The 25,309-nt window shown below is 45.7% G+C and overlaps 1 protein-coding gene across 2 annotated transcripts in view; it reads right to left on the bottom strand.

Annotated features, from left to right (window-relative positions):
* Positions 1-25,008, bottom strand: part of WNT6 (Wnt family member 6) — a 77,372-nt gene extending 52,364 nt beyond the window's left edge. For both annotated transcript variants that reach the window (XM_033947329.1, XM_033947330.1), the window contains exon 1: positions 24,851-25,008. In XM_033947329.1, coding sequence (XP_033803220.1) covers positions 24,851-24,927 — 77 coding nt within the window. In that variant the 5' untranslated portion in view covers positions 24,928-25,008. The remainder of the gene's footprint in view (positions 1-24,850) is intronic.
* Positions 25,009-25,309: the final 301 nt, after the last annotated feature.

The raw sequence follows: 25,309 nt of genomic DNA, 5'->3' as shown, positions 1-25,309 counted from the left end.
AAGCTGCCACTATTACTACTATTGAAATAAGATGCCTGGGCCAGGCAGCCAACCCGCGATTTCAGGGCAGGCAAGCAGAGATTTTGTGCATGCTGGGAAGCAGCATTTTTCGCAGTGCGCATTGGGAAACATGGAAGCAGCGAATTTGTGGGAGAAAGCATGGAAGCAGTGATTTTCAGAGTTACAGTACAGTAATGGCAAATGATAAACTTGTACAGTAAAAGGAAAAAAATTTAGTGATGACGTTTTTTGGGGGGTGGAGTCAGCGGCCAAAAAATCGCGAATAAGCGAAACCGTAGATAAGGAAACCGCAAATACGGAGGGAGAAGTGTAGTCTTAAGTGAGGTAAAACAAAACACTGCATGACTTGGTGAAAATTAGATGGAGAAAGCAAATCCCGCAGTTTAGATACCAAACGGATCTTGAAAAATACTTTCTTCACAACCAGTGGAATATGGCCTCGAAATTGTAAACTAATAAGACACCTGAACTCCTAACCTCTTACTGTATCTGAATTGTCATATACAAATCCTGATGGAGCTCCGTCCATTCCAGTAGGTGAAAGCCAAAAAAGTTTGGTTTTAGCAACGTTCAAACAGAATAAAAACTGCAAGTCGTCAGCAAAAATCCTATACCGGACTCCAAGTTGCAGAAACACTTTACCAATTGGTGACACAAAAAAATTGGTTAGTTCAGTTCCATTGGTGACACAAAAAAACCTATATCACAGAGAAACGACTGAAACCATTTATAAACAGTTCCTGAAATCCCAAAAGAATACAGTCTGTTCAGAAGTATTTGGTGATGAGCTTGGGGAGACTCTATTATTACTAATTTTCTGGGTGAGATTCTGAGATCCTTTCTCTTTGGGTGGTGTGGGCATTGTGCTTTGACTTTGGGGGGGTGGGTGGGGGGCTTGTGTTGTGGGATGGTTGATTTGTGGTTTGTGTTTGAGGGGTTGGGATTTACATGGTTGTTTTATTCGCTGAAAGCACTATTGATTTGTATCTACATGCTTGTTATTGTAGTGTGCTTTTGCTGTATACTCTGCTATATTTTTCAATAAAAGTTTCCATTAAAAAAAAAAAAAAAAAAGCAGCTGCCACATCCAAAGACGGTAAATGATATACAACGCTAATTGATGGTAGATTACAAAATGTCCTGCTCCATATAATAACTACAGATCAAATTGGCTTCATGCATGGTTGACTATCTTCGGACAACACAAGAATGTTCGCAAATGTTGGTCTACAGCAGGGGTGTCAAAGACCCTCCTCGGGGGCCGCAATCCAGTCGGGTTTTCAGGATTTCCCCAATGAATAGGCATGAGATCTATTTGCATGCACTGCTTTCATTCTGTGCTAATAGATGTCATGCATATTCATTGAGGAAATCCTGAAAACCCGACTGGATTGCGGCCCCCGAGGAGGGACTTTGACACCCCTGGCCTACAGGCTGCAATAGTGTGGAGATATAACCCACTATGGTAGTCATTTTCTATATAAAGCAGCTGGTAAAACTTTTACTCATTGACTTGAAATCCTTCAATTCTAAACAGTTTTTGGGAAGCCTTCAGAATGTGCCACCACCAGCCAATTGAGCTATTATTATGGCACGTTCATCCTCATCCGACTTGTTTTAGATAACTGGATCCATGCCATCCTGTTTGTCTGTCTTGCCTGTTTAATAATACTAATAACTTTATTTTCTATAGGCAGTTTACAGATAAGAAGAACTGGACAATCAGTGAGAGAAATACAATGAGCAAAAGACAGATATAATTGCATAGTTCTTAGACAGATAAGAATTTCATAAACAAATGGGTCTTTACTCGTTTCCTGAAAGAACAGGATGATTCAGTTCGATGACTCAAATTACCTAACCAAGATTGAGCTTTACCCGCTTGAAAGGCCAAGGTCCTATCAAAAAACTTCTTATAACGGCTATTTTTGGGATTCGGAAATATAAATAAGCTGGTACAACGAGTAAACTTAACCGGGCTATACAATTCAAAATGAGAGATAAGGTAACGTGGAGATAATCCAGACAGCAGTTTATAACAGATGCAGGCAAATTTGAATAGGGACTGTTTTCTTACTCTTTGTGACTCTGTACTGCGCTGCGTCCATCTGGTAGCGCTATAGAAATAATTAATAGCAGTAGTAGTATTTACTAAAGGTACCCAGAATAAGGGTTTTTTTCAATTAAATTAAATCTTTATTGATTTTCAATTTAATATTCAAGCGTAATAGAAACATAGAAACAATGCGGCAGATAAAGGCCAAATGGCCCATCTAGTCTGCCCATTGCACTGCTTTGAAAATGGCGCCAGAATTAGAGAATGACACAGTGACAAAATTCATCACCGTTCCCGTCCCCGCAGATAACCGCGGGAAACCATCTTCATGTCATTCTTTAAGGAGAGAGGGAAGAATCAGAGTATGAATGGCCACAACCACTGACCCGCAAGCTTTACTTTGAAGAATGCTGGTGTAGAAGGACTGAGGTTGAAACAGACACTACAGAATGACAGTCTCTGGTATCCAGAGCAGATATTGTGATGTCATAATGCCTCATTCCACCAGTGCCTAACAGCCAATCACATCAGTGATGTCACAATGGCTTCATTATCCTTGGCTCCCATAAGAATCAGAGTATGAATGGCCACAACCACTGACCCGCAAGCTTTGCTTTGAAGAATGCTGGTGTAGAAGGCCCGAGGTTGAAACAGACACTACAGAATGACAGTCTCTGGTATCCAGAGCAGATATTGTGATGTCATAATGCCTCATTCCACCAGTGCCTAAGAGCCAATCACATCAGTGATGTCACAATGGCTTCATTATCCTTGGCTCCCATAAGAATCAGAGTATGAATGGCCACAACCACTGACCCGCAAGCTTTGCTTTGAAGAATGCTGGCGTAGAAGGATTGAGGTTGAAACAGACACTACAGAATGACAGTCTCTGGTATCCAGATATTGTGATGTCATAATGCCTCATTCCCTAACCCTAAGAGCCAATCACATCAGTAATGTCACAATGGCTTCATTATCCTTGGCTCCCATAAGAATCAGAGTATGAATGGCCACAACCACTGACCCGCAAGCTTTGCTTTGAAGAATGCTGGTGTAGAAGGACCGAGGTTGAAATAGACACTAGAAAATGACATGGGATTATTTCCCGTGGTTATCCGCGGGGACGGGAACGGTGATGAATTTTGTCACCGTGTCATTCTCTAGCCGGAATCACATGCACACACTTACTTGTACAGAAAGCAATAATAGTAACATATAGTTAATTATACATCCAATAAAGAAAACATTGATTAACTATTTATGCTCAAGTCCTCTCTCTAGATCTAAGTGTTAGAAACAGCGAAAAAATTATAACAAAAACAAGGAAAAAGGCAATATATTATAGCAAGATGCTAGAAGCTCTAGCACTGAAAGTGAGGTCCCATATTAATCAAATTATAGGGTTCAAGATATTCCTCCATCCAGATGAGACATTGCCACAAAAGTTGTCAATTGAGATGGTTCAAAGAACACATACTTGACAGAGCGATAACACACTATACATTTACATGGATGTCTCAAATAAAAGGTAGCCCCCAAAGATGTAACCCCAGGTTTCAGAAGAAGAAATTCACGGCGACGCTTCTGCGTCTCCCGTGTAAGATCAGAAAACATCTGTACTTTGCAACCAAGAAAAACTTTCTGTCTGTTTTTAAAGAAAAGTCTTAACAACCATGTTTTATCCAATGGAAGTGCAACAGTTATAATCAAAGTTGCTGGTGATGCCAAGTCTTTATCAGAAGTCTCTAATTCTGAAACATTCAAAGTTTGTTGAGCCAAATTTTTTTGCTGCTCTTCACGAGCTTTAATAGGTAAATAATAAACTCGTGAAAATGGTGGTAACATTTGCTCCGATACTTCTAAAATTTCCAATAAGTATCTCTTGAGCATATCTCTGGGAGTTCCCATCTCAAGCCCAGGAAAATTAAGTAACCTTAAATTGTTACGATGAGAATTGTTCTCAAGCATTTCAACTTTCCTTCTCAAGTTGGTATTATCTTTAATTAAAGTCTCTTGAAGTTGTTTAGACATGCAGATTTCCTTGTCAAATTTCTGTAGAGATGCAGTTCTTTGGTATGTTCTGTAATTTTCCCTTCCAAATATTGAAATTTAGGGGTAATTGACTTCGCAAAGCCAGCAATAAGATCTCATAAGGAATGTAAGGTTACTTCAGCAGGTTTAAGCAAAGAAATTGAAGCTTGTAATATAGTAGAGTGCTCTTCGGGGCATGTCTCCTGGCCATCGCCCCCTTGGAAAGTTGAATTATCCTCAGGTATATCCATTAGGGCTCCTGGGCTATGAGTCCCAACCTCCAGACCTTCTCCAGGATCCAAGCTTGCCTCTGAGGAGGAGAATATCACGGGCTCCGGGGTTTCCCCACCCTTGGAAAAGCTGGTGACCTGAGGTTTGGGGGGTGGCGCCCTTATATCGGCCCTGTGTCCTCAGCAGGTCGCCATCCAATGTCCGCGAGACCTCTTGCATTCGCCTCAAGAGTTCCTCTATGTTACCAAGAAGGGGAAGTTCGGGACGCCTTGAGGCAACAGCAGTGCTCCGGCCTCTTCTCTTAGGCATAGTAGTAAGTGTAGAGAGCAAAGAAAAGTCCTGTCTGGAGTCACTAACCCGACGCGAACAGCTCAGCGCATCTAGCTGGAAGCAGCCATCTTGGTCCTGTTTTCAATAGTCTCACGCAGAATATGTTTAAGTGTCAGAGGATGTTTATAGTAAGACACCATCTGTGTAAGGCAAGGGGAAGGGTTAATCAGCGGGCTGAGTTGGAGATCAAAGGGGAGTCCAGGACAAGCAAACCATTGTGACATCACTGACGAGGTTGGCTCTTATTGGTGGAATGAGGCATTATGACATCACAAGCTCAGCTCTGCTTCCTAAAGACTGAAACTCTTCACACTACTACTATTATGAATTATTTCTATAGCGCTACCAGACATACGCAGTGCTGTGCAGAGTCACAAAGAGTAAGAAAACAGTCCCAGCTCCAAAGAGCTTACAATCTAAACAGCCAAGAAAGACAAACAGGATGTCATGGATAAAGTTAAGGAGAACAGTTAATCAGCTGGCTGGGTTGGAGGGCAGAGGAATAGGGTGAAGGATTGAAAGCTATATCAAAAAGGTGGGTTTTCAGTCTGCTTTTAAACAAGGGAAGGGGCTTGATGGACAAACTCGGGTCATTTATTCCAGGCATACTCTGTTATCTCTAGTTACAAGTTGAATAGTTCCAAAATGGAGACTGAGAGGCTCATTTTCAAAGCACTTAGAGACAAAGTACCATAGAAATCTATGATACTTTGAGTGTGTAAGTGTTTTGAAAATGAGCCCCCATGCCTCTTAATTGTCCAGAGGTTGTCCACAGGTTGAAGACTGGAAGGTGGGTGAATGTTACGCATCAACATTGTTTTTTCCAAATGGTGATGGGCCCCTCCAGCATCGATCGGAAACATGGGCCCCTCTGATTGGCAACGCGGGCTCCCCGATCAGCAATGCGCTCCCCCATTGACGGAAAGTAAGACAAGCAAGCAATGCGGGTAAGAAAGGCAACGAGAACTGTAATTTTGCAAGCGGTGTTGCTTGCCCAAAGCTTCCCTCTGATGCAGCTTCCTGTTTCCGCCTGGGCGCATGGTGGGGTGGGGCGGGGCAGGGGGGCCCAGTGTACTTGTGTGCCTAGGGGCCCTCGACAAATTAATCCTGCCCTGCCTAGGTGATTGAGAATGAAGGCTCATGGCACCAGAATCCTGGATTGGTAGCATGAAATGTTGCTACTCTTTGGGATTCTAGAATCTTGTTACTCTCTGGGATTCCGGAATCTTGCTATTCTTTGAGATTCTGCATGGAATGTTGCTACTCTTTGGGGTTCTAGAATCTTGTTACTCTCTGGGATTCCGGAATCTTGATATTCTTTGAGATTCTGCATGGAATATTGTTTCTCTTTGGGATTCTAGAATCTTGTTACTCTCTGGGATTCCGGAATCTTGCTATTCTTTGAGATTCTGCATGGAATGTTGCTACTCTTTGGGGTTCTAGAATCTTGTTACTCTCTGGGATTCCGGAATCTTGATATTCTTTGAGATTCTGCATGGAATGTTGTTTCTCTTTGGGATTCTAGAATCTTGTTACTCTCTGGGATTCCGGAATCTTGCTATTCTTTGAGATTCTATATGGAATGTTGCTGCTCCTTGGGTTTTGACCAGGTACTAGGGACCTGGATTGGCCACTGTGCTTGATGGACCATTGGCGACTGGGCTTGATGGACCTTTGGGCTCACCCAGTAAAGCTATTCTTATGTTCTTAACCCAGCCTTAGGTCAGACTGAGCTGAAAGTCCAAAGGAACTGAAGGAAACTACTGGATTGAAAAGGTTAATTAATGATCACTAAAGGTGATCTGAAATGAGAAACTTGACCTGGAGTTCACTGTTCTGAATCTCTATCTGATTAGCCCAGAAGAGCCATGGTAAGCTCTCCGTCTGCCCTGCCCCCACTCCTCCTTTACAGGCTACAGCAGACAAGAGTGTGGAGAGGCCACTGCGACCAGATACTCCAAGGGGGCCACAGGAAATGGCATCTCTTACACAAACGTAGCTTTAGAAAATCCCATTGATTATAACAAATAAGTCAGGAGGCAATATCAAACATCAAAACTATTGTGACATCATACTTCCAGGTATTATGACATCACAGGCAATATCCTAAGGACGGAAAGAATTTCAAGTACTCTCTTGTAGGTTCCACACTGCCATCCCCTGGTTGTTCTGTCAGACAAGAGGCAGCTTGGACAAATACTTGAAAGTCGGAAAATATCACAGATTTTCTTCAGTGGTGACAGAGCGGTGAGAACAGCCTGGCAGAACTGCACTCAAGAACAAAGACACCCACTGTCTGACTTTGTCCAGGCTGCGTGGACCTTACTGTGCCATGCATGGAAAGATAAAGCTCTCCATAGGGACTGCTCCTGAGTGATTCAGAAGCAGGGATGCAGCTCCCCAGGGTTTACTAGAATAAACATTGACCTAATGCTTAACCACAGTTATCTCCCACTGCTTCAACACTCTTAGCCTGTAAGCTCTTTGGTGCAGAGACTTGTCACACTTCAGGAGTTATTGCCATTGTAGTTAAGGTTACCCTGTGGGTCCAGAAAAAGGAGGACGGATTGAGACATCTGGGTTTTACTTTCTTTGCTTTCAATGGAAGTAAAACCCGGATGTCCTCCTTTTTCTGGAGTCACAGGGTAACCCTAATTATAGTGTGCTACTACAGAATGACACAGGGACAAATTTTCCCCATCCCGGCAGGAACTCATTGTCCCACCCTGCCCCCACGAGTTCTTTTCCTGTCCTTGCCCCATTCCTGCAAAATCTGTCCTCATCTGCACAAGCCTCAAACACTTTAAATCTTTCAGGTGTTTCAGGTTTGTGCAGTTAAGGATGAGCTTACAGGAATGGGATGGGGAAAACTTTGTCCCCCTTTCAATGGTCGTCTCCAGCCCTCCTTTTGCCCTGTTTTGAATGCACATTTTTGTCCACCATTATCTTTGCCTGGTACTTGTGGAATATGGCTAATTGCAGTCAGAGGTCAGAGCCACCTGGCTTCAGCGGTTCACGATCGGGTCTCTGGGCTTCCACACCCTTGATTCTGGAAGGTCCTTGAGAAAGGCTTCAAGAAACAGGGTCTAATATGAACTTCTAATCGTTTGGAATATCTTTCCGTTGGTTTGTGATTTTTATTATTGTTCCGTTTTCAGCTTTACTGTCCTTTTCAGAGTTGATGAGCTTGAAGTCTTCTGGGTGAGTAAATCTCCCACAGACAATTCTCTGGTTCATGTGGAGCTCAAGAACATGCTTCATCCTTTAGAAGTCCTGGTAAAAAGTCTGAGCTTTACTCAGAATGGACTGCCGGGCTGCTCTCACCATCTGCATCCTTATCTCTTCGCCTCGGATTCAAAAACTATTCTCCAGGCACTGGAGGCAATATCGATCCCTGCACATCTTCACCGCTGGATCTCTCAATCAAACAGGTTTGGATTACAAGTACTAGTAACATAGTAACATAGTAGATGACGGCAGATAAAGACCCGAATGGTCCATCCAGTCTGCCCAACCTGATTCAATTTAAAATTTTTTTTATATTATTTTTTCTTCTTAGCTATTTCTGGGCAAGAATCCAAAGCTTTACCCGGTACTGCCGAAATCTCAGTTAAGACTTACTCCAGCCCATCTACACCCTCCCAGCCATTGAAGCCCTCCCCTGCCCATCCTCCACCAAACGGCCAATCCTACTACAATCCAGGTGGTATCCACAAGGTACGCTGAGAAAGAGAGAGACAGTTTCTCCCGGGCTCCCAGTCTCCTATAGGATACCCTGTATATTAACGGGACAGACAGCCTCTGCCAGATGTTTGCAGGTGTTCATAGGCTGGTATTGTCTCGGTAGGTTTGCAATCTCAACTCAGAAATCATTGTTAGTTGCTGCATCCTTAAAGTGACCATTTATTTTTCCCACAAAACAGGACAGGATCACCCCCCCCCTCCCCCCGGTATATTTTTTTAATCCTGGCGGTTGCCTCCTGTCCTGATGTCTTCCGGCAATGGCAGAGCAGTGCACAAGGCAGGCGCAAGCTTTTCGGGCGCCTACCTGGTTCCGTACCGCTCACTGAATGGCTGCCGTAGGTTCTCGCAGGACTCGTGAGAATTGACGGCAGCCATTCAGTGAGCGGCATGGGACAAGGCAGGCACGCCACTCTGCTGCTGCTGGAAGACATAATAATAATAACAGTTTATATACCGCAGGACCGTGAAGTTCTATGCGGTTTACAATGATTAAAAATAGAACAAATTGAGTGGAATTGACAAGTTAATACTAGTGAATTGTGGCTCTAGTGATCAGTTAAGTGGGAAAGATTGTACAAATCAGTTGCCGAAGTAGTTCAGGAACAGAGATGTTTGTAGGTGTCTCCTGAATTCCCCATAAGTATTAGCAATCATCAGGACAGGAGGCAGCCGCCGGGATTAAAAAAAAGGTACCGTGGGGGAAGGGAAGGGGGGCTGTATTTGCTAGGAGACTTGTTTCTTCAGCAGGCCCCTGAAAACGGGACATTTCGGCCTCCCGAAGCTGTGCCTGGGTTCAAGGGACAGGATGCCTAAAAACGGGACGGTCCCATTCAAAACGGGACGTAGGGTCACGTTATGCATCCTTGAAACAGGTTAAGGGGATCATTTTAGAAGCCTCTATTCACGATTTCATATAGAAAAATATAGCTTTATAAAGTGTTTTGTTTCAGCCAGACTTTTACATAAGGGATTTAGGGAATCATTCTTCATCTCTTGTACTTTTATCCACCTCCAAAATGAAATCATGTTACAATCTGCAACACCCTCTACCTAACTGGCGGCATTTACATACGTAGGTTTATAAAATAGGATAACAATACGTACAAGTGCCGACACTTCTATGCTCGTAATTTTCCCCTCTTGAAAGCGCTGCTCCTCTTTCTAGAAAAGGCTGTGTGTCTGAATCTGATCTCTACATTCTTTGCCACCCCTTCTTTGGAGCCAGCTGCCACTAGAAATTCATTTGCAGGCTGATTATCTTAGCCCCTCCCCCCCCTCTCTTTTTACAAAATCATAGCGCGGTTTTTAGTGTCAGCCAAGGCGGTAACAGCTCCAACGCTCATAGGAATTCTATGAGCGCTGGAGCTGTTACCGCCATGGTCGGGGATAAAATCCACGCTACGGTTTTGTGCTGACCTGATGTTCTAGACAGGGGAGAGCAAAGTGTGAGGTTATAAAATTCGCAGACGATACCAAACTGTGCGGCAGAGTTACGACCAGGGAGGAGTGTGAGGACCTGCAAAGGGACCTGGACAAGCTGGAAGACTGGGCAAACAAATGGCAAATGCGCTTCAACATGGACAAATGCAAGGTCATGCATATAGGGAAAAAGAACCCGTTGTTCAGCTACAAATTAGGGGGGGTATTGTTGGGAGACAGCAGACTTGAGAGAGACTTGGGTGTGCTGGTGGATGCATCACTGAAACCATCTGCACAGTGCACAGCAGCCTCGAAAAAAGCCAACAGGATGCTGGGCATCATAAAGAAGGGCATAGCAACCAGAACACAGGAAGTCATCATGCCATTGTATCTAGCGATGGTGCGTCCACATCTGGAATACTGCGTTCAGTATTGGTCGCCACACCTCAAGAAGGACATGGCGGTACTTGAGAGAGTCCAAAGGAGAGCAACGAAATTGGTAAGAGGGCTGGAACACTGCTCATACGCCGAGAGGCTGGAAAGGCTGGGGCTCTTCTCTCTGGAGAAAAGGAGGCTCAGGGGAGATATGATAGAGACCTTCAAGATCATGAGGGGCATAGAGAAGGTGGATAGGGACAGATTCTTCAGACTGAAGGGGACAGAAAATACGAGGGGGCATTCTGAGAAACTGAAGGGAGACAGGTTCAAAACAAATGCAAGGAAGTTTTTTTTCACCCAAAGGGTCGTGGACACTTGGAATGCGCTACCGGAGGAAGTGATCAGGCAGAATACGGCACAAGGATTCAAACAGGGATTGGATGGATTCCTGAGGGATAAAGGGATCGTGGGATACTGAGGGAGGAGCTGGGATGTAACACAAGTATAGGAAGTTAATCAGGTAATGAGTATAAACTAACCGGGTCGTGCATGTGCAAGACCGGAGGGCTAGGACTTCGATAGGAAGGCAGGACTTAAATGGGAAACCAAGGTGGCAAGGGAGCCCCTTCTGATGATTCAGACAGGTCTTGACCTGTTTTGGGCCGCCGCGGGAGCGGACTGCTGGGCGAGATGGACCTGTGGTCTGACCCGGCGGAGGCACTGCTTATGTTCTTATGTTCTTAACTCCGGTCCTCAAGGGCCGGAATCCAGTCGGGTTTTCAGGATTTCCCCAATGAATATGCATGAGATCTATTTGCATGCACTGTTTTCAATGCATATTGCAATCCTGAAAATCCGACTGGATTCCGGCCCTCGAGGACCGGAGTTGCCCACCCCTGGTCTAGACTGTTTCCCACGTACTGCCTGGCTGGTTTGGCAATGAAGACAGAGGTTTCTCCCCGAAGATCTTTTAGACTGAAACGCTTGAATGAGGGTGAGCGTCGGGAGTTGTTGACGTTCTGTCAGCACTGGAACTGGTGTTAACCATTCAAGATAAGCGTTGCCAACCTCCAACACATTTGTGGCCTTCTGAATGTGCTGATTTTGAAATGATTATCATAATGAGAAAACAAGGAACTTCGATTAGTATTTGCGACATAAATTAGTTCAGACTTTTGATGTTAATGAGGGAGGTGGTGTATACATGATTAGAGCTGTGATTTCAGGATGGAGATCTGGAATAACATTATGTTTTAAGAGATCGTCTGATCTGAGCAACAGATGACCTATGATATACCCACCTTGTTAGTCCAATATATCGACTGAAGTTTTATCTCTATTGAGTTGACTCTCATTCCAATTGCTAGAAGAGATAAGCTATGTAGATTATGAATAATAGTCTGCCATTACTACTTTGCTGAATTAACAGGTGAACAGGGCCAGCTCAAGGGACTGTGGCACCCTGAGGAGTCAACTTTTGCATTAGCACCCCCCTGCAGTCTGGTATCTCCTCTCCCCCTCCCCTCCCCCCCCCCCCATTATCCAGTAACTCCCTTTCTCTCTCATCTCCCCCTCCTGCTGGACCCTGGATCAAGGCACCAATACAGTGTCCCCAAATCCCAGCCTGGCATCTGTCCCCCTAGAGGTTGAAGGTACACTGGACTGGGACTTCGGAGCCCTGGGCCAGAGCCTCTCCTGGTCCGTAGGTTGAGCCTGCCCTGCAGATGACATACCTGCCATAGAGCTGGTGTAAGTGCAGGGTGCCAGGCCTGGACTAAAGCACAGTCCAACAATGGTCCCCTCAGCTCTTCCATTGCTTAACTGATAAGACATTAAGACTTATTAAGTGCTGACAAATATCATTATTGTACGAAACACTGAAATTCATATTGGATAATGGGTTAGGCAGATAGTAGTGAAAGAGGCCAGGGGGAAAACCTGTGATGCCCTGATTGTAGCAGGTTTCCGGGTCTTGCTGTGTCTGTGTAGAAAGAACCGACAAAATAGAGCAAGAAACATTGTTATTCACATTGTCAAATGTGACACGGACAAGAGGTCATGGACTGAAGCTGAGGAGCAGCAGGCTCAGGACAAATGTCAGGAAGTTCTGCTTCGCACAGCGAGTGGTGGACACTTGGAATGCTCTCCCGGAGGAGGTTGTGATGGAGACTACCATTCTGGGTTTCAAGCGCAAGTTGGATGCACACCTCCTTGCAAATCACATTGAGGGATACGGGTAATCAGGGTCTCCATCTGGGAGCACCTGGCTTGGCCTCCGCGTGTGTGGGTCGCCGGAATAGATGGACCTATGGTCTGATCCGGTGAAGGCGTTTCTTATGTTCTTATGTTCAGCCATTATGCTGTGGCTTTCTTCAAGTGTCGGTTCTTTCTACACAGACGCGGCAAGACCCGGAAACCTGCTACAATCATGACACCAGCCACGGAAACCTAAGAGAACATCTGTGATGCCCCTCGTCCTTTGGTGCCTTAAGCATGGGCTTATTTTGCAGACGCCTAAGATCTAGACATATGTGAATCCTCTATAATAAAACCCTAAGTGCGCATGCGCACTTACAATGGCATGATCCCTGCCTCCATGATTTGTGCCTCCGTGGCCGTGTTCAATTTGCAGCACATGCAGCGCTTAATGCGGCGGTTTGTCTCCTGCGGTGTGGCAGCGGTGAGAGCAACGGCAGGAGGGTGTCCTTCGGCCTTGACGAGGTGGGCAGGGTGCGGGTGCTACGAGGCGTCCGGCTGTCAGAAGAGGTGTTTAGTCAAATGAATGAGTCCTCCCATGCTGGTAAGAATTACAGGATGTAAATAGAGGGAAGTGAAGGAGCAGGGAAGTGGAGGGGGAGGGGTGGGAGACAGACGGGTCCAGAGAGAGACAGACAGAAAGAAAGACAGACAGACAAAGGGGGCCATGGAGAGAGACAGACAGAAAGAAAGACAGACAGACAGACAGACACTGGGAGGGAGAGAGATAGAAAGAAGAAAAAATGACAGACAGACAGCGGCCAAGGAGACAGAAAGAAAGAAAGACAGGCAGACACAGGAGCCAAGGAGAGAGAGGGAAAGAAACAAACAAACGAAGACGGACAGACGCAACCAAGGAGAGAGACAGAAAGGAAGTGCTACTGCTGGACAGGGGGAGCAGGCAAGGATTGGTGGTGGACAGCCAAGGAGAGAGACAGACAGAAAGACAGACAGACAGCAGCCAAGGAGAGAGAGAGAAAGAAAGAAAGACAGACAAAGAGGGCCAGTGAGAGAGACAGACAGACAGACAGGGGGCCAGGAAGAGAGACAGACATAAATAAAGACAGAAAAAAAGACAGGGGGCAGGGAGAGAGACAGACAGAAAAAAAGACAGACAGGCACCGGGAGGGAGAGAGAAAGAAAGAAAGAATAACAGACAGATAGCGGCCAAGGAGAGAGGCAAAAATAAAGAAAGACAGACAGAAAGCGGCCAAGGAGAAAGAGAGAGACAGAAAGAAAGAAAAAATGACAGATAGACAGCGGCCAAGGAGACAGAGACAGACAGACACAGGGGCCAAGGAGAGAGAGGGACAGAAAGAAAGAAACAAAGACAGACAGCAGCCAAGGAGAGAGAGAGAGAGAAAAGAAGTGCTACTGCTGGACAGGGGAGCAGGCAAGGGTTAGTGGTGGACAGCCAAGGAGAGAGAGAGACAGAAAGAAAGACAGACAGACAAAGTGAGCCAGGGAGAGAGACAGACAGAAAGAAAGACAGGGGGCAGGGAGAGAGACAGACAGAAAGAAAGAAAGACAGACAGACACCGGGAGGGAGAGAGATAGAAAGAAAGAATGACAGACAGATAGCGGCCAAGGAGAGAGACAAAAATAAAGAAAGAGACAGAAAGAAAGAAAAAAAATGACAGACAGCAGCCAAGGAGGCAGAAAGAAAGAAAGACAGACAGACACAGGGGCCAAGGAGAGAGAGGGACAGAAAGAAAGAAAAAAAGAAACAAAGACGGACAGACAGCAGCCAAGAAGAGAGAGAGAGAGACAGAAAGAAAGCGCTATTGCTGGACAGGGGGAGCAGGCAAGGGTTGGTGGTGGACAGCCGAGGAGAGAGAGAGATAGAAAGACAGATAGACAGCAGCCAAGGAGAGAGAGAGAGACAGAAAGAAAGAAAACAGACAGACACATGTATTCTAGCACCCGTTAATGTAATGGGCTTAAATGCTAGTAACTTATAATCTTCTATGATACACAGCTAGCTCAGACCGCACCTACACATGTGCCCCTTATAAATATTCATCATCGGAGGCGTCACTGGCATGTACTTTTGTATGTGCACATGTGTTGTAGAATTAAACTGCCTGCTCATTTTTCTGTGGGCAGACCTGTTAGGTTAAGTTACCTAATGGAACAAACTGCCAATACATTTAAGACAACCCACCACATACCTTGACTTCAGGAAGAAACTAAAGGGTACCTAGACGTCCGGATTTACCCAGACATGTTCTCTTTTTAGATGACTGTCCGGGCATCCGAATGGCTTTTCAAAAACTGGTACTTTATCCGGGTTTTGAAAAGCTTCCACCTCGGGACCGCGTCGGCAGGGCAACTGCGCATGTCCGCCTTTGTGCATGCGAATGAGATCTTCACGTTGCATCCACGCATCTGCAGATACCCTCGCAACGCAGTCCCGAGGACGAGAACAGGTTGAGGGTGGCGGAGCTGGGGGGGCGAGGTTGGGGTGGAACGGGGAGTGGCTTGGGCATAACAGGGCAGGGCTGGGTGGAACTGGGCAAGTTTCAAGTTTTAATACAGTACTCCCCCGATATTCGCGGGGATTCCATTCCAGGAACCCCCGCGAATCTCAAAAAAACACGAATGTGGTTTTTCATGGGGGAGCCTGAAGATGGCAGCTGGAGAGGGCCTTATCCAATCGTGAACGACCAGGGGAACACTTTGCGCCCTTCACATCGAGGCGCTCCGAGCGGAGCACATCGCAAAAGACTCCCAATACCAGCACGACCCGTGGCGCATCCTCCATCTCACACAAGCACTGCCAAACCATCAACATGATGCTAAAACCAGCCCTCCCGCCTCACTCCCATTGGTCTCCCCCTGTTGCCTCCACCCCCTTATCTTTCCCAGTCCCTTTGTCCATCGACCTATCAAGCAATCGTTCGATCCCGTTAGCTGGCGAGAGCGAAGGAGGCGCAGGAAAAGGACACAAAAGCAGCCCCCTTCCCCCTCCTCTCGTCAGGAAACACAAACTGGTGTGGTAGGGACTGAACAACATAAAAGCCGCCGCAGCAAACTTGAAGAATGGCCGGGAATGTCTTTACAGGTTTCCATTCACCTCTCCTTTTCGGCGGTTCGCGGTTGGAAAATACCGCGAATGAACGGGACCACGAACCGACGACAACCAGGGGAACACTGTAATAATAATAATAATTTTATTCTTATATACTGCCAGACCAAAATGGTTCTGGGCGGTTCACAACAAATAAAACTGTTACATACAAAGCAGATGAAAGTACATCAAAATTATGAATATATAGGATTCAATTAGAAAATTAAGCATGAAGTATTATGATACGAGCCTTTCAAATAGTTGTGTCTTTAACAATTTTCTAAAATCAAAATAAGAAGGAACCTCTAACATAATTTTACTGAACCATACATTTCAATTTAGCAGCCCGAAACGAGAGGGTTCTCTCAAGAAACTTCTTATAACGACTTAATTTTGTGGAGGGATACGTAAACAGAAGCGCTCTGCGTCTAATCTTATTTGACTGGTTCAAAGAAAAATAGGAACCAAGATAACTTGGTGACACATCAAAGATTGATTTATAACAAATGCATGAAAATTTAAACAAAACTCTAGACTCAATCGGCAACCAGTGGAGTTTCTGATAAAAAGGAGGAATATGCTCCCATTTTTTTAAACCAAAAATGAGTCGGACTGCAGTATTTTGAACCACTCTCAATTTTTTAAGAATTTTCTTTATAGGCACCCAAATATATAATATTACAGTAGTCGAGAATGCTTAAGAAAGAAGAATGCACTATAAAACGAAAAGAAACTTCCTCAAAAATATTTCTTAACGGTGCGAAGCTTCCAAAGCACCGAAAAACATTTATTAAGTAATAAATCAGTATGTAGTTCCAATGTAAGATGTCTATCCAAAGTCACTCCCAATATTTTTATGGACTGTTCTATATTATAATCCAAACCATTCACTTGTATCATTGTTTCTTTGATCTTATCATTAGGGGTTGCAAGAAAAAAAATTTATTTTTTCCGCATTTAATTTCAATTTAAAAGCGGTCATCCAGAGTTCAATCTGACTCAAAATGGTCGCTAATAAGAATTTGATTGATCGCCTATCATAGTTCTAGGCGATTAAACAAGAATAAAAAGTTGGGGGGGGTTAAAAATACGATAAACCAATAACAGTCTTATATTGTCCTAACAAAACAGACAAGCGTGAATCGAGGGGAAGCAGGGAGGAAGGGAAGAGAAAATAAAACCAAAAGGTCTGCCCATGTTAAAGGTCGGAGAAATTTCCTGCATTCAGTGCTCAAAAGCATCTCTAAATAAGAAGGATTTTAGAACTCCTTTAAATGGTTCTTCTCTAAGATAAGAAGGCCGAGAATTCCAGATAGTGCAAAAGAGGTTGTGCGGCAAGAACAGAATGTCTTCAGAGAGGGGACAAAAAGTCAATTTGGAGCAGAAGATCAAAGAGTTCTAGAGGAAGTAATTTGTCAATCTGGGCAGGTTCTCTTCATTGACGTGTTTTGAACGTGAGGAGAGCCATTTTAAAGGTGATTCTAGGGGGGGATGGGAAGCCAATGAGCATAGTCATATTTCTTGGAGTTGCTGATAAGTTTAAGTGTTTTGTATTAGCTGAAGTCTCCTAATCTCTTTTTGTAGTATGCCCTTATAAAGGGAGTTGCAATAGTCTATTCTGGGGGCAGGGGTTATGGGTCCAGATTTTTAAAGGAGTAAAATCTGATAACCCTAGACATAGCTCTTCACACTATAACCACTCTTATCTTCCTCCATACAGTCACCATCTTATTGTGAAGCGCATAGATTCCTTATATTGCTTGTTTTATGGATACGAATTGTTGGGTACTTAACATTCCCGTTCCTTTTGTTTCTTGCATAATTTTGTCTTTGTTTGGTTGATTGTCTTCCGTAATTATTTTTTATCGTAAACCTCCTTGATATATTTTTGACTGTAAGGCAGTATAACAAGTTTTATGAAATAAATAAATAAATTCTAAATATGGGGGAAGCCACTGCTTGCCCTGGATTGGTAGCATGGAATGTTGCTATTCTTTGGGGTTCTAGAATCTTGTTACTCTCTGGGATTCCAGAATCTTGCTATTCTTTGAAATTCTGTATGGAATGTTGCTGCTCTTTGGGATTCTAGAATCTTGTTACTCTCTGGGATTCCGGAATCTTGCTATTCTTTGCGATTCTGTATGGAATGTTGCTGCTCTTTGGGATTCTAGAATCTTGTTACTCTCTTGGATTCCGGAATCTTGCTATTGTTTGGGATTCTGTATGGAATGTTGCTACTCTTTGAGATTCTAGAATCTTGTTACTCTCTGGGATTCCGGAATCTTGCTATTCTTTGAGATTCTGTATGGAATGTTGCTACTCCTTGTGTTTTGGCCAGATACTAGTGATCTGGATTGGCCACCCTGAGGACAGGCTAGTGGGCTTGATGGCCCATTGGTCTGACCCAGTAAGGCTATTCTTATGTTCATATCGCATGCATAATTGTTAGGGCCTGTGAAAACCAAAAATCTAGTAGCTTCATTTTAGATGTCAGGCCAAAGCCTGATCTTTTAATTAGGGATCTGAGAAAAGCACCTGGTGGGGCTTCTTAACATTCTGTATTAGAATGCTATTCTGAGGTTTTCTTCTACCCCCACGCCATATGATCATGTTACTTTCAGGGGGGAATTCATTAACACGCACTCAACGTTACGACACCCATCTTAGCATTTAGGGCGTGCTAACGCGGTTAGAGCCCGTTCATGAGTTCCTCCCTCAATGTGTATTATACTGACAGCCAATAGTAACCTCTATAGTCATAGATTAAATGTTGCTTGTGACCCCTCCTCTAGAGACATACTTTGCTCATATCTCAGCCAGGTGTAACCACAGACCTTATTAGTCTATTCTAGGGCCCCCAACCCTGTGGGTAGTTCTCTCCTCCATCTTGGCTCCATCAAAGCCTCTCTCTGCTCTAAACCTTGAAAGCTCACCTATATTTTTTACTGGGTCAACATTCTCCAGGGATTACTGGGACAGATAATCCCTTAGTGAATGGGATGAGAGATCCAGCTCTCTGGGGATTACTGGTGCAGACAACTCCTGGCAGACTGGAAGCAGGGATACAGCTCTCCAGGGATTACTGGAAAAGACAGCTCCTGATTCACCAAGAGCAGGGATATAGCTCTCTAGGGATTACTGGGACAGGCAGCCCCTGACTGCTCACAGAGATACAGGCCTCCCTGAATTAATGGGATAGAATTAGATGCTAAGGGGGTGGTGGGGGGCATAATAATCAACACTTGAAAATGTTCAAAATCCTATGTTGGCACTTGGATGTCCTAATAGCAGCACTTCTAAGCTGCTGTGCATCCAAAGCTCAAAGGGGTGTGTTGGGAGGTGTGTTATGGGCGGAAATCAGGCGGTAATCAAAGCTTTCCTAGAGGGAACTTAGACACCAGCAGTTAGACCTGTTTTAGTTACGTCTAATTGTGTACAATTCTGGAGGCCACATTACCAAAAGGATGTGCTGAGAGTTGAGTCGGTTCAAAGAATGGCCACCAAAATGGTCTCGGGACTCAAAGACCTCCCGTATGAAGAAAGGCTGAATAAATTGCAGCTATATTCACTTGAAGAACGTAGAGAGAGAGGAGACATGATAGAGACGTTTAAATATATCACCGGCCGTATTGAGGTGGAGGATGATATCTTCTTTTTTAAAGGCCCCTCTGCCACAAGAGGCCATCCGCTGAAAATCAGGGGTGGGAAATTTCATGGCGACACCAGGAAGTTCTTCTTCACCGAAAGGGTGGTCGATCGTTGGAATGAACTTCCACCTCAGGTGATTCAGGCCAGCAGCGTGAAGGATTTTAAAAGGAAATGGGATACACATGTGGGATCTCTAGGGGGGTAAATTCAAGGGGGTAGGGTTGTTGGAGTGGGCAGACTTGATGGGCTGTGGCCCTTTTCTGCCGTCATCTTCTATGTTTCTATGTTAAGTGCCCCAAAGCTGCCCAAACAGACCAGATGACCACTGGAGGGATTAAGGCATGATCCCCTCCCCCTTATTCCCCCAGGGGTCAGCAACCCCCCCTCCTATTACCCAGAGATGGGGGGAATAAGCATATTGAGGGCTTGCCATCAGTTGATTGGGGCAGAGGAACCCCATCAGCTGAGCTGGTTTCGGGAATTCATGTCGGCACTGCTGATGGGGATTCCCCCTGCCAGGATCAGCTGAACCAGCAGGAAGATTCCTCTCTCCCTCCCTCCCTCCCTCAGAGGCACCGATCCCCCAGCCCCCTCCACAGAGGGCCCCCACACTAAACCCCTCCCCCCCAATATCCCTCATCACCCCAACAGCACTGGCAACACCCCCCCATCACCCGACACTCCCATACCTTGCACTGTGATGTTGAGTCAATCAGAGCCTTAGGCCCCTCCCTCTGCATCCCAAGATGCATTGGGAGGGGGAAAGCCCATCATTCGCAGCACACGGTCCTGTAGGCAGGAGGGAGTGAGCTTCCCTCCTGCCAATTTTGCAGCACAAAGCATGGGAGTGTCGGGTGATGTGGCGAGGTGTTGGCAGTGCTGTCCGGAGTCTTCGGTGATGTGGGGCGGGGGTGTTGCCAGGGCTGTCGGGAGTGTCGATGGATGTTGGGGGGAGGAATGTACTGCAGAGGCTCTCTGTGGAGGGGTCTGTGAGGGAGGGAGAGAGGAATCTCCCTGCCAGTTCAGCTGATCCTGGCAGGAATCCCTGAAACTGTCTCAACTGATGGGGATTCCCTTGCCGCGATCAGGCATTTTTTTACAACTGGTTTTGTGAACATCTTGCCCAAAATGTCCAACCTTAGGCTTAAATGACCTATGGAAAATGCTCCTCCATCTTTTTAGAATGATAAGGCAGAAAGTGGCCCTCATTATTGGGACAGCCCCAAACCTGCTGGGACAGACACGGTGGAAGCGTGGATACAGAAACTCTGTCACTCTGTGCATCCCCTTCCCCCACCCCAAAGATCTTCCGTCACTGTCTGGGCCAAACTAGAGGATGCTGACTCAGCGCAAAAGGAGTTACCCTGTGAAAGCAGTTTGTGGAATGAGTCAGGAGTAGAGAATGAAACGGGGACAAATTTGTCCCCATCCTCAAGGGATCTCTCAATCCCCATCCCATCCCCACAATCTTTCTCTCTCTGTCCCTGCCTCTGCCCCATTCCTGCAAGCTCCATCCTCATCTGCCCAAGCCTCAGACACTTTAAAATCCTAAGTAGCAACATTCTAGAGCTGAGATTGTGATGTCATAATGGCTCATTCCACCAATGCCTAAGCTCCGTCCTCACCTGCACAAGCCTCAAACACTTTAAAATCATAAGTGGCAACATTCTAGAGCTCAAATTGTGATGTCATAATGCCTCATTCCACCAATGCCTGAGCTCCGTCTTCATCTGCCCAAGCCTCAGACACTTTAAAATCCTAAGTAGCAACATTCTAGAGCTCAGATTGTGATGTCATAATGGCTCATTCCACCAATGCCTAAGCTCCGCCGTCATCTGCACAAGCCTCAAATGCTTTAAAATCCTAATTAGCAAAGTTCTAGAGCTCAGATTGTGATGTCATAATGCCTCATCCCACCAAGCCTCAGACGCTTTCAAATCCTAAGCGTTTGAGGCTTGTGCAGTTAAGGCAGAGCTTGCAGGAATGGGACAGGGACAGGAACAGAACTTGTGGAGATGGAATTGGGGATATTGAGATCCTGTGGGGATGGGGACAAATTTGTCCCCATGTCGAGTAACTGGCCCAGTCATTTTGTCTTTGTCTTGTGGAGTTCATTCTTAGATTGAGCTGTCCTCGCCCCAGGGAGACCAAAGAATATTTGATTACCTCACCACTACCACCACAGAGTGGCGGGCACAGCTCTGGCCACCTTGATGAGCAGACTGGCTAAGCCGTGCAGGTCTTCATCTGCCATAATTTACTATATTACTTCAAAAAAAATTCCACTTGTCTCGGCTGCATTGTGCAGCTAAATTCAGGACCTTCTACTGAATAGTATAAAGAGCTGAGTCATAGGAGCTGAAGGAAGGTCTAACAAACTCCTAGACACGAAGGAAGCTCTCATGCATGCCTACTTCCTTAGTCTACACTATCTCCATCTGAATCTCATCAGGAAGCCATCTTTTTTCTTTTTTTTCAGTATTTATATACTACTTACAGCCAAACTTGGCCGGCCAGGTACTATTTTGAGGCCCTCGGTATGTTTATCATAATCACAAAAGTAAAATAAAACAGTTTCTTGATCATATGTCTCTTTAGCTATAAATTAAAATATTATTATTAAGACTTAGCCAAAAGGAAAGATTTATAAAGAGTTTTACTTCATGCAAAATTGTCATTTCTTTAATAAGACATTAACTCTTTTTTCTGAGGCCCTCCAAGGACCTACAAATCCAAAATGTGGCCCTGCAAAGGCTTTGAGTTGGAGACCACTGGCCTATAGGAAGAGGAGATGCAAATGTTAAGAGCCTTAGCCAATAGGGAGAGGAGGAGATAGTGGATGCTCTGGATGGGCCATTTGGCCTTTATCTGCCATCATGTTTCTATAACCATAAAGCTCTGTGACCTCACAATGCAGGTGTAAAGAGCCTTAGCCTATAGAAAGAGGAGATGCAAATGTTAAGAGCCTTAGCCAATAGGGAGAAGACAGTGGATGCTCTGGATGAGCCATTTGGCTTTTATCTGTCATCATGTTACAATGTTTCTATAACCATAAAGCTCTATGACATCACAATGCAGGTGTAAAGAGCCTTAGCCCATAGGGAGAAGACAGTGGATGCTCTGGATGAGCCATTTGGCTTTTATCTGCCATCATGTTACTATGTTTCTATAATCATAAAGCTCTATGACATCACAATGCAGGTGTAAAGAGCCTTAGCCTATAGCAGTGGTCTCAAACTCGCGGCCCGCCAGGTCCTAATTTGAAGCCCTCGGTCTGTTTATCATAATCACAAAAGTAAACTAAAACAGTTTCTTGATCATCTGTCTCTTTAGCTATAAATGACAATATTATTATTAAGACTTAGCCAAAAGGAAAGATTTATAAACTACGCAAAATTGTCATTTCTTTAATAAGACATTAACTCTTTTTTTCTGAGGCCCTCCGAGTACCTACAAATCCAAAATGGGGCCCTGCAAAGGGTTTGAGTTGCAGACCACTGATCCAATGGCCTCACACTCTATCTAATATATTTGGAGCAATGGGGGATTAAGTGACTTGCTCAAGGTCACAAGGAGCAGCATGGGATTTGAACCCACAAACTCAGGGTGCTGAGCCTGTAGCTCGAACCACTGCACTACACACTCTTACCACACACATCTACCTCCATCTCTAGCCAGTTCTTATTGTGTAGCCTTTATATGAAGTTCACCTCTTTACTTATTCCCAGCTTCATCCAGCACTTATCAGGGAATTAGGTGTGATGGCGACCCTAATACCTTCCCATCTAGATCAGGTAGCCATAAAACATAGCCACTCTCCTTAAACCTCAGACTGTGATGTCATAATGCCTCATTCCACCAATGCCTAAGCTCTGTCCTCACCTGCACAAGCCTCAAACGCTTTAAATCCTAAGTAGCAACATTCTAGAGCTCAGACTGTGATGTCATAATGCCTCATTCCACCAATGCCTAAAGTCCATCCTCATGTGCACAAGATGAGAACACTTTAAAATCACAAGTGTCCGAGGCTTGTGTGGTTAAGGCAGAACTTACAGGAATGAGACAGGGATAGGGACAAAATTTTCAGGGATGGGACAGGGAAGGTGAGTTCCTGTGGGGATGGGAACAAATTTGTCCCCATGTCACTCTCTAGTCTGAAGCTCTGCCCTGGACAGTAAAAGATCCTACTGAAAATGATCACAAGAGAGAAGACAGAAAAAGAAGGGAAGAAGAGGATAAAAATAGCCACAGAGTCAGAGAAGGGAGAAAGGAAGCCAGGGGTGGAGAGAGAGGGAGATGCCCTTCTGAGGAAGAGACAGAAGGGAAGAAAGAGAAGCAGAGCAGGTAGAATACAGGCAGGAAGAACAACAAAGAGAATAAAATGCAGTGAAAAAGTGAAGACTAAGAACTGAAACATAGACCTGCAAACTTGTTTACAGTTACACCTTATCCCCTGGTACCACTTTTGCTCTTTACTTACCAATCCCCCCCCCCCTCACCGTCCTTCTCATAATTCTCTCTCTTGTTCCCCATCCCAATGATGTGTTTTGGAAGAGGGTCCTGGTGGGCTAAAGCGAATCCTGCAGGAAGAACTGCACAGCCGTCTCAGGAATGGGCTAAGCTTTTAAGTTGCACCAAGTGGCAAAGAGAATGCGGTTCCGGGGGGGGGGGGGGCAATATTTCTGAAAATTAATGCTACTGGAAATCGTCCAAACCCCCTTGAAGTGAAGCCTTCATTCTTAGCAAACGTCCAGCCCCCGTCTCGGCAGTTCAAAGAGATCATTTGGGGATCGCAGGGGTTTAAGTTCATGTTTGGGCAGATAAGGAGTTCAGTTCTGCCTCACACGCTGCATGGAAAGACCCCCCCCCCCCCCCCATACCAAGACCTAGCTGGGGAAGACTTTTTTTTTTTTACAGGATTTGTCTCATTCCAAACTTTGTTAGGATCTTTTGCCGAATTTCTTATTTATGATTTTCCAGAACTGGGTTCTGGTTTCTTTCAATAATTGCCAGATTTCATTGAATTACGGGAGAGCAACACACCCTACACACAGAGAGACCCCCCGCCGCTCCCCCAAAGAACCACACATACACACAATCCTTCCCCCCCCCCCACACACACACAACCCTCTCCCCCCACACAAACACACACACACACAACCTTCCCACAAACACAGAACCCTCCCCCCCCACACACACAACCCTCTCCCCACACAGAAACACACACACAACCTTCCCACAAACACACAATCCTCCCCCCCCCCACACACACACAACCCTCTCCCCACACAGAAACACACACACAACCTTCCCACACACACACAACCCTCCCCCCCCCCTCACACATACACAGAGGCATACATACAGACACCCGGTTGCACAGGCTCATACATGCACAATCATACCTGGCTTATACGGAGACCTCGCCCTCCCAAACTCATCCAGACACCCACATCCACAACACCCGTGACCCTGGTCAAAGAGAGGTAGAAAGAGCCGGTTTCCATTCAAGAAAATGTCAGATGTGCAGAACATTCAGCCCCCTCCCTCCCTAAGCACATCTGGCCCTAATGATGGTGGGGGGGGGGGGCAGATGCAAACTCCACAGGTATCAGGTAAGAAGTTCTGCAGAGCCGGGACAGATGCTGGAGGTCGCTGTCACTTACCACCAAAGCCCGATGATGTTAGCCGGGAAGAGGAGGATGAAGAAGAGCCCGAGCTGAGCACGAGAGGGGGGCAGCATGGTGTCCCTCCCTCCCTCCCTGAGAGCTGAGCACTTACAGCCTGAGCCCCGGGGCGGGCGCAGGAGCCGCAGCCCGGCCGCAGCTGCAGCACAGGCGGGGGGAAGAAGCAGCCAACAAGGGAGGAGGAGGAGGAGGCGGCGAGGAAGCACCGCCCGAGGGGGAGGGGGAGAGGAGAGGAGAGGGGGAATCCAGAGCAGGTCGAGGGATCTGGAGCAAGACGGGGTGTGTCACAGGCAGAGGAATCCAGAGCAGGTAGCAGGGAAGGGTCACAGGCAGAGGAATCCAGAGCAAGTCAGGAAGTGTCACTCCAGGGGAATCACAGGCAGAGGGTCACAGGCTGAGGAATCCAGAGCAGGTACCAGGGAAGGGTCACAGGCAGAG

The sequence above is a fragment of the Geotrypetes seraphini genome, chromosome 5 (genome assembly GCF_902459505.1).
Source record: "Geotrypetes seraphini chromosome 5, aGeoSer1.1, whole genome shotgun sequence".
NCBI classification, from domain to species: domain Eukaryota; kingdom Metazoa; phylum Chordata; class Amphibia; order Gymnophiona; family Dermophiidae; genus Geotrypetes; species Geotrypetes seraphini.
This window is presented reverse-complemented; position numbering and strand designations above follow the sequence as displayed.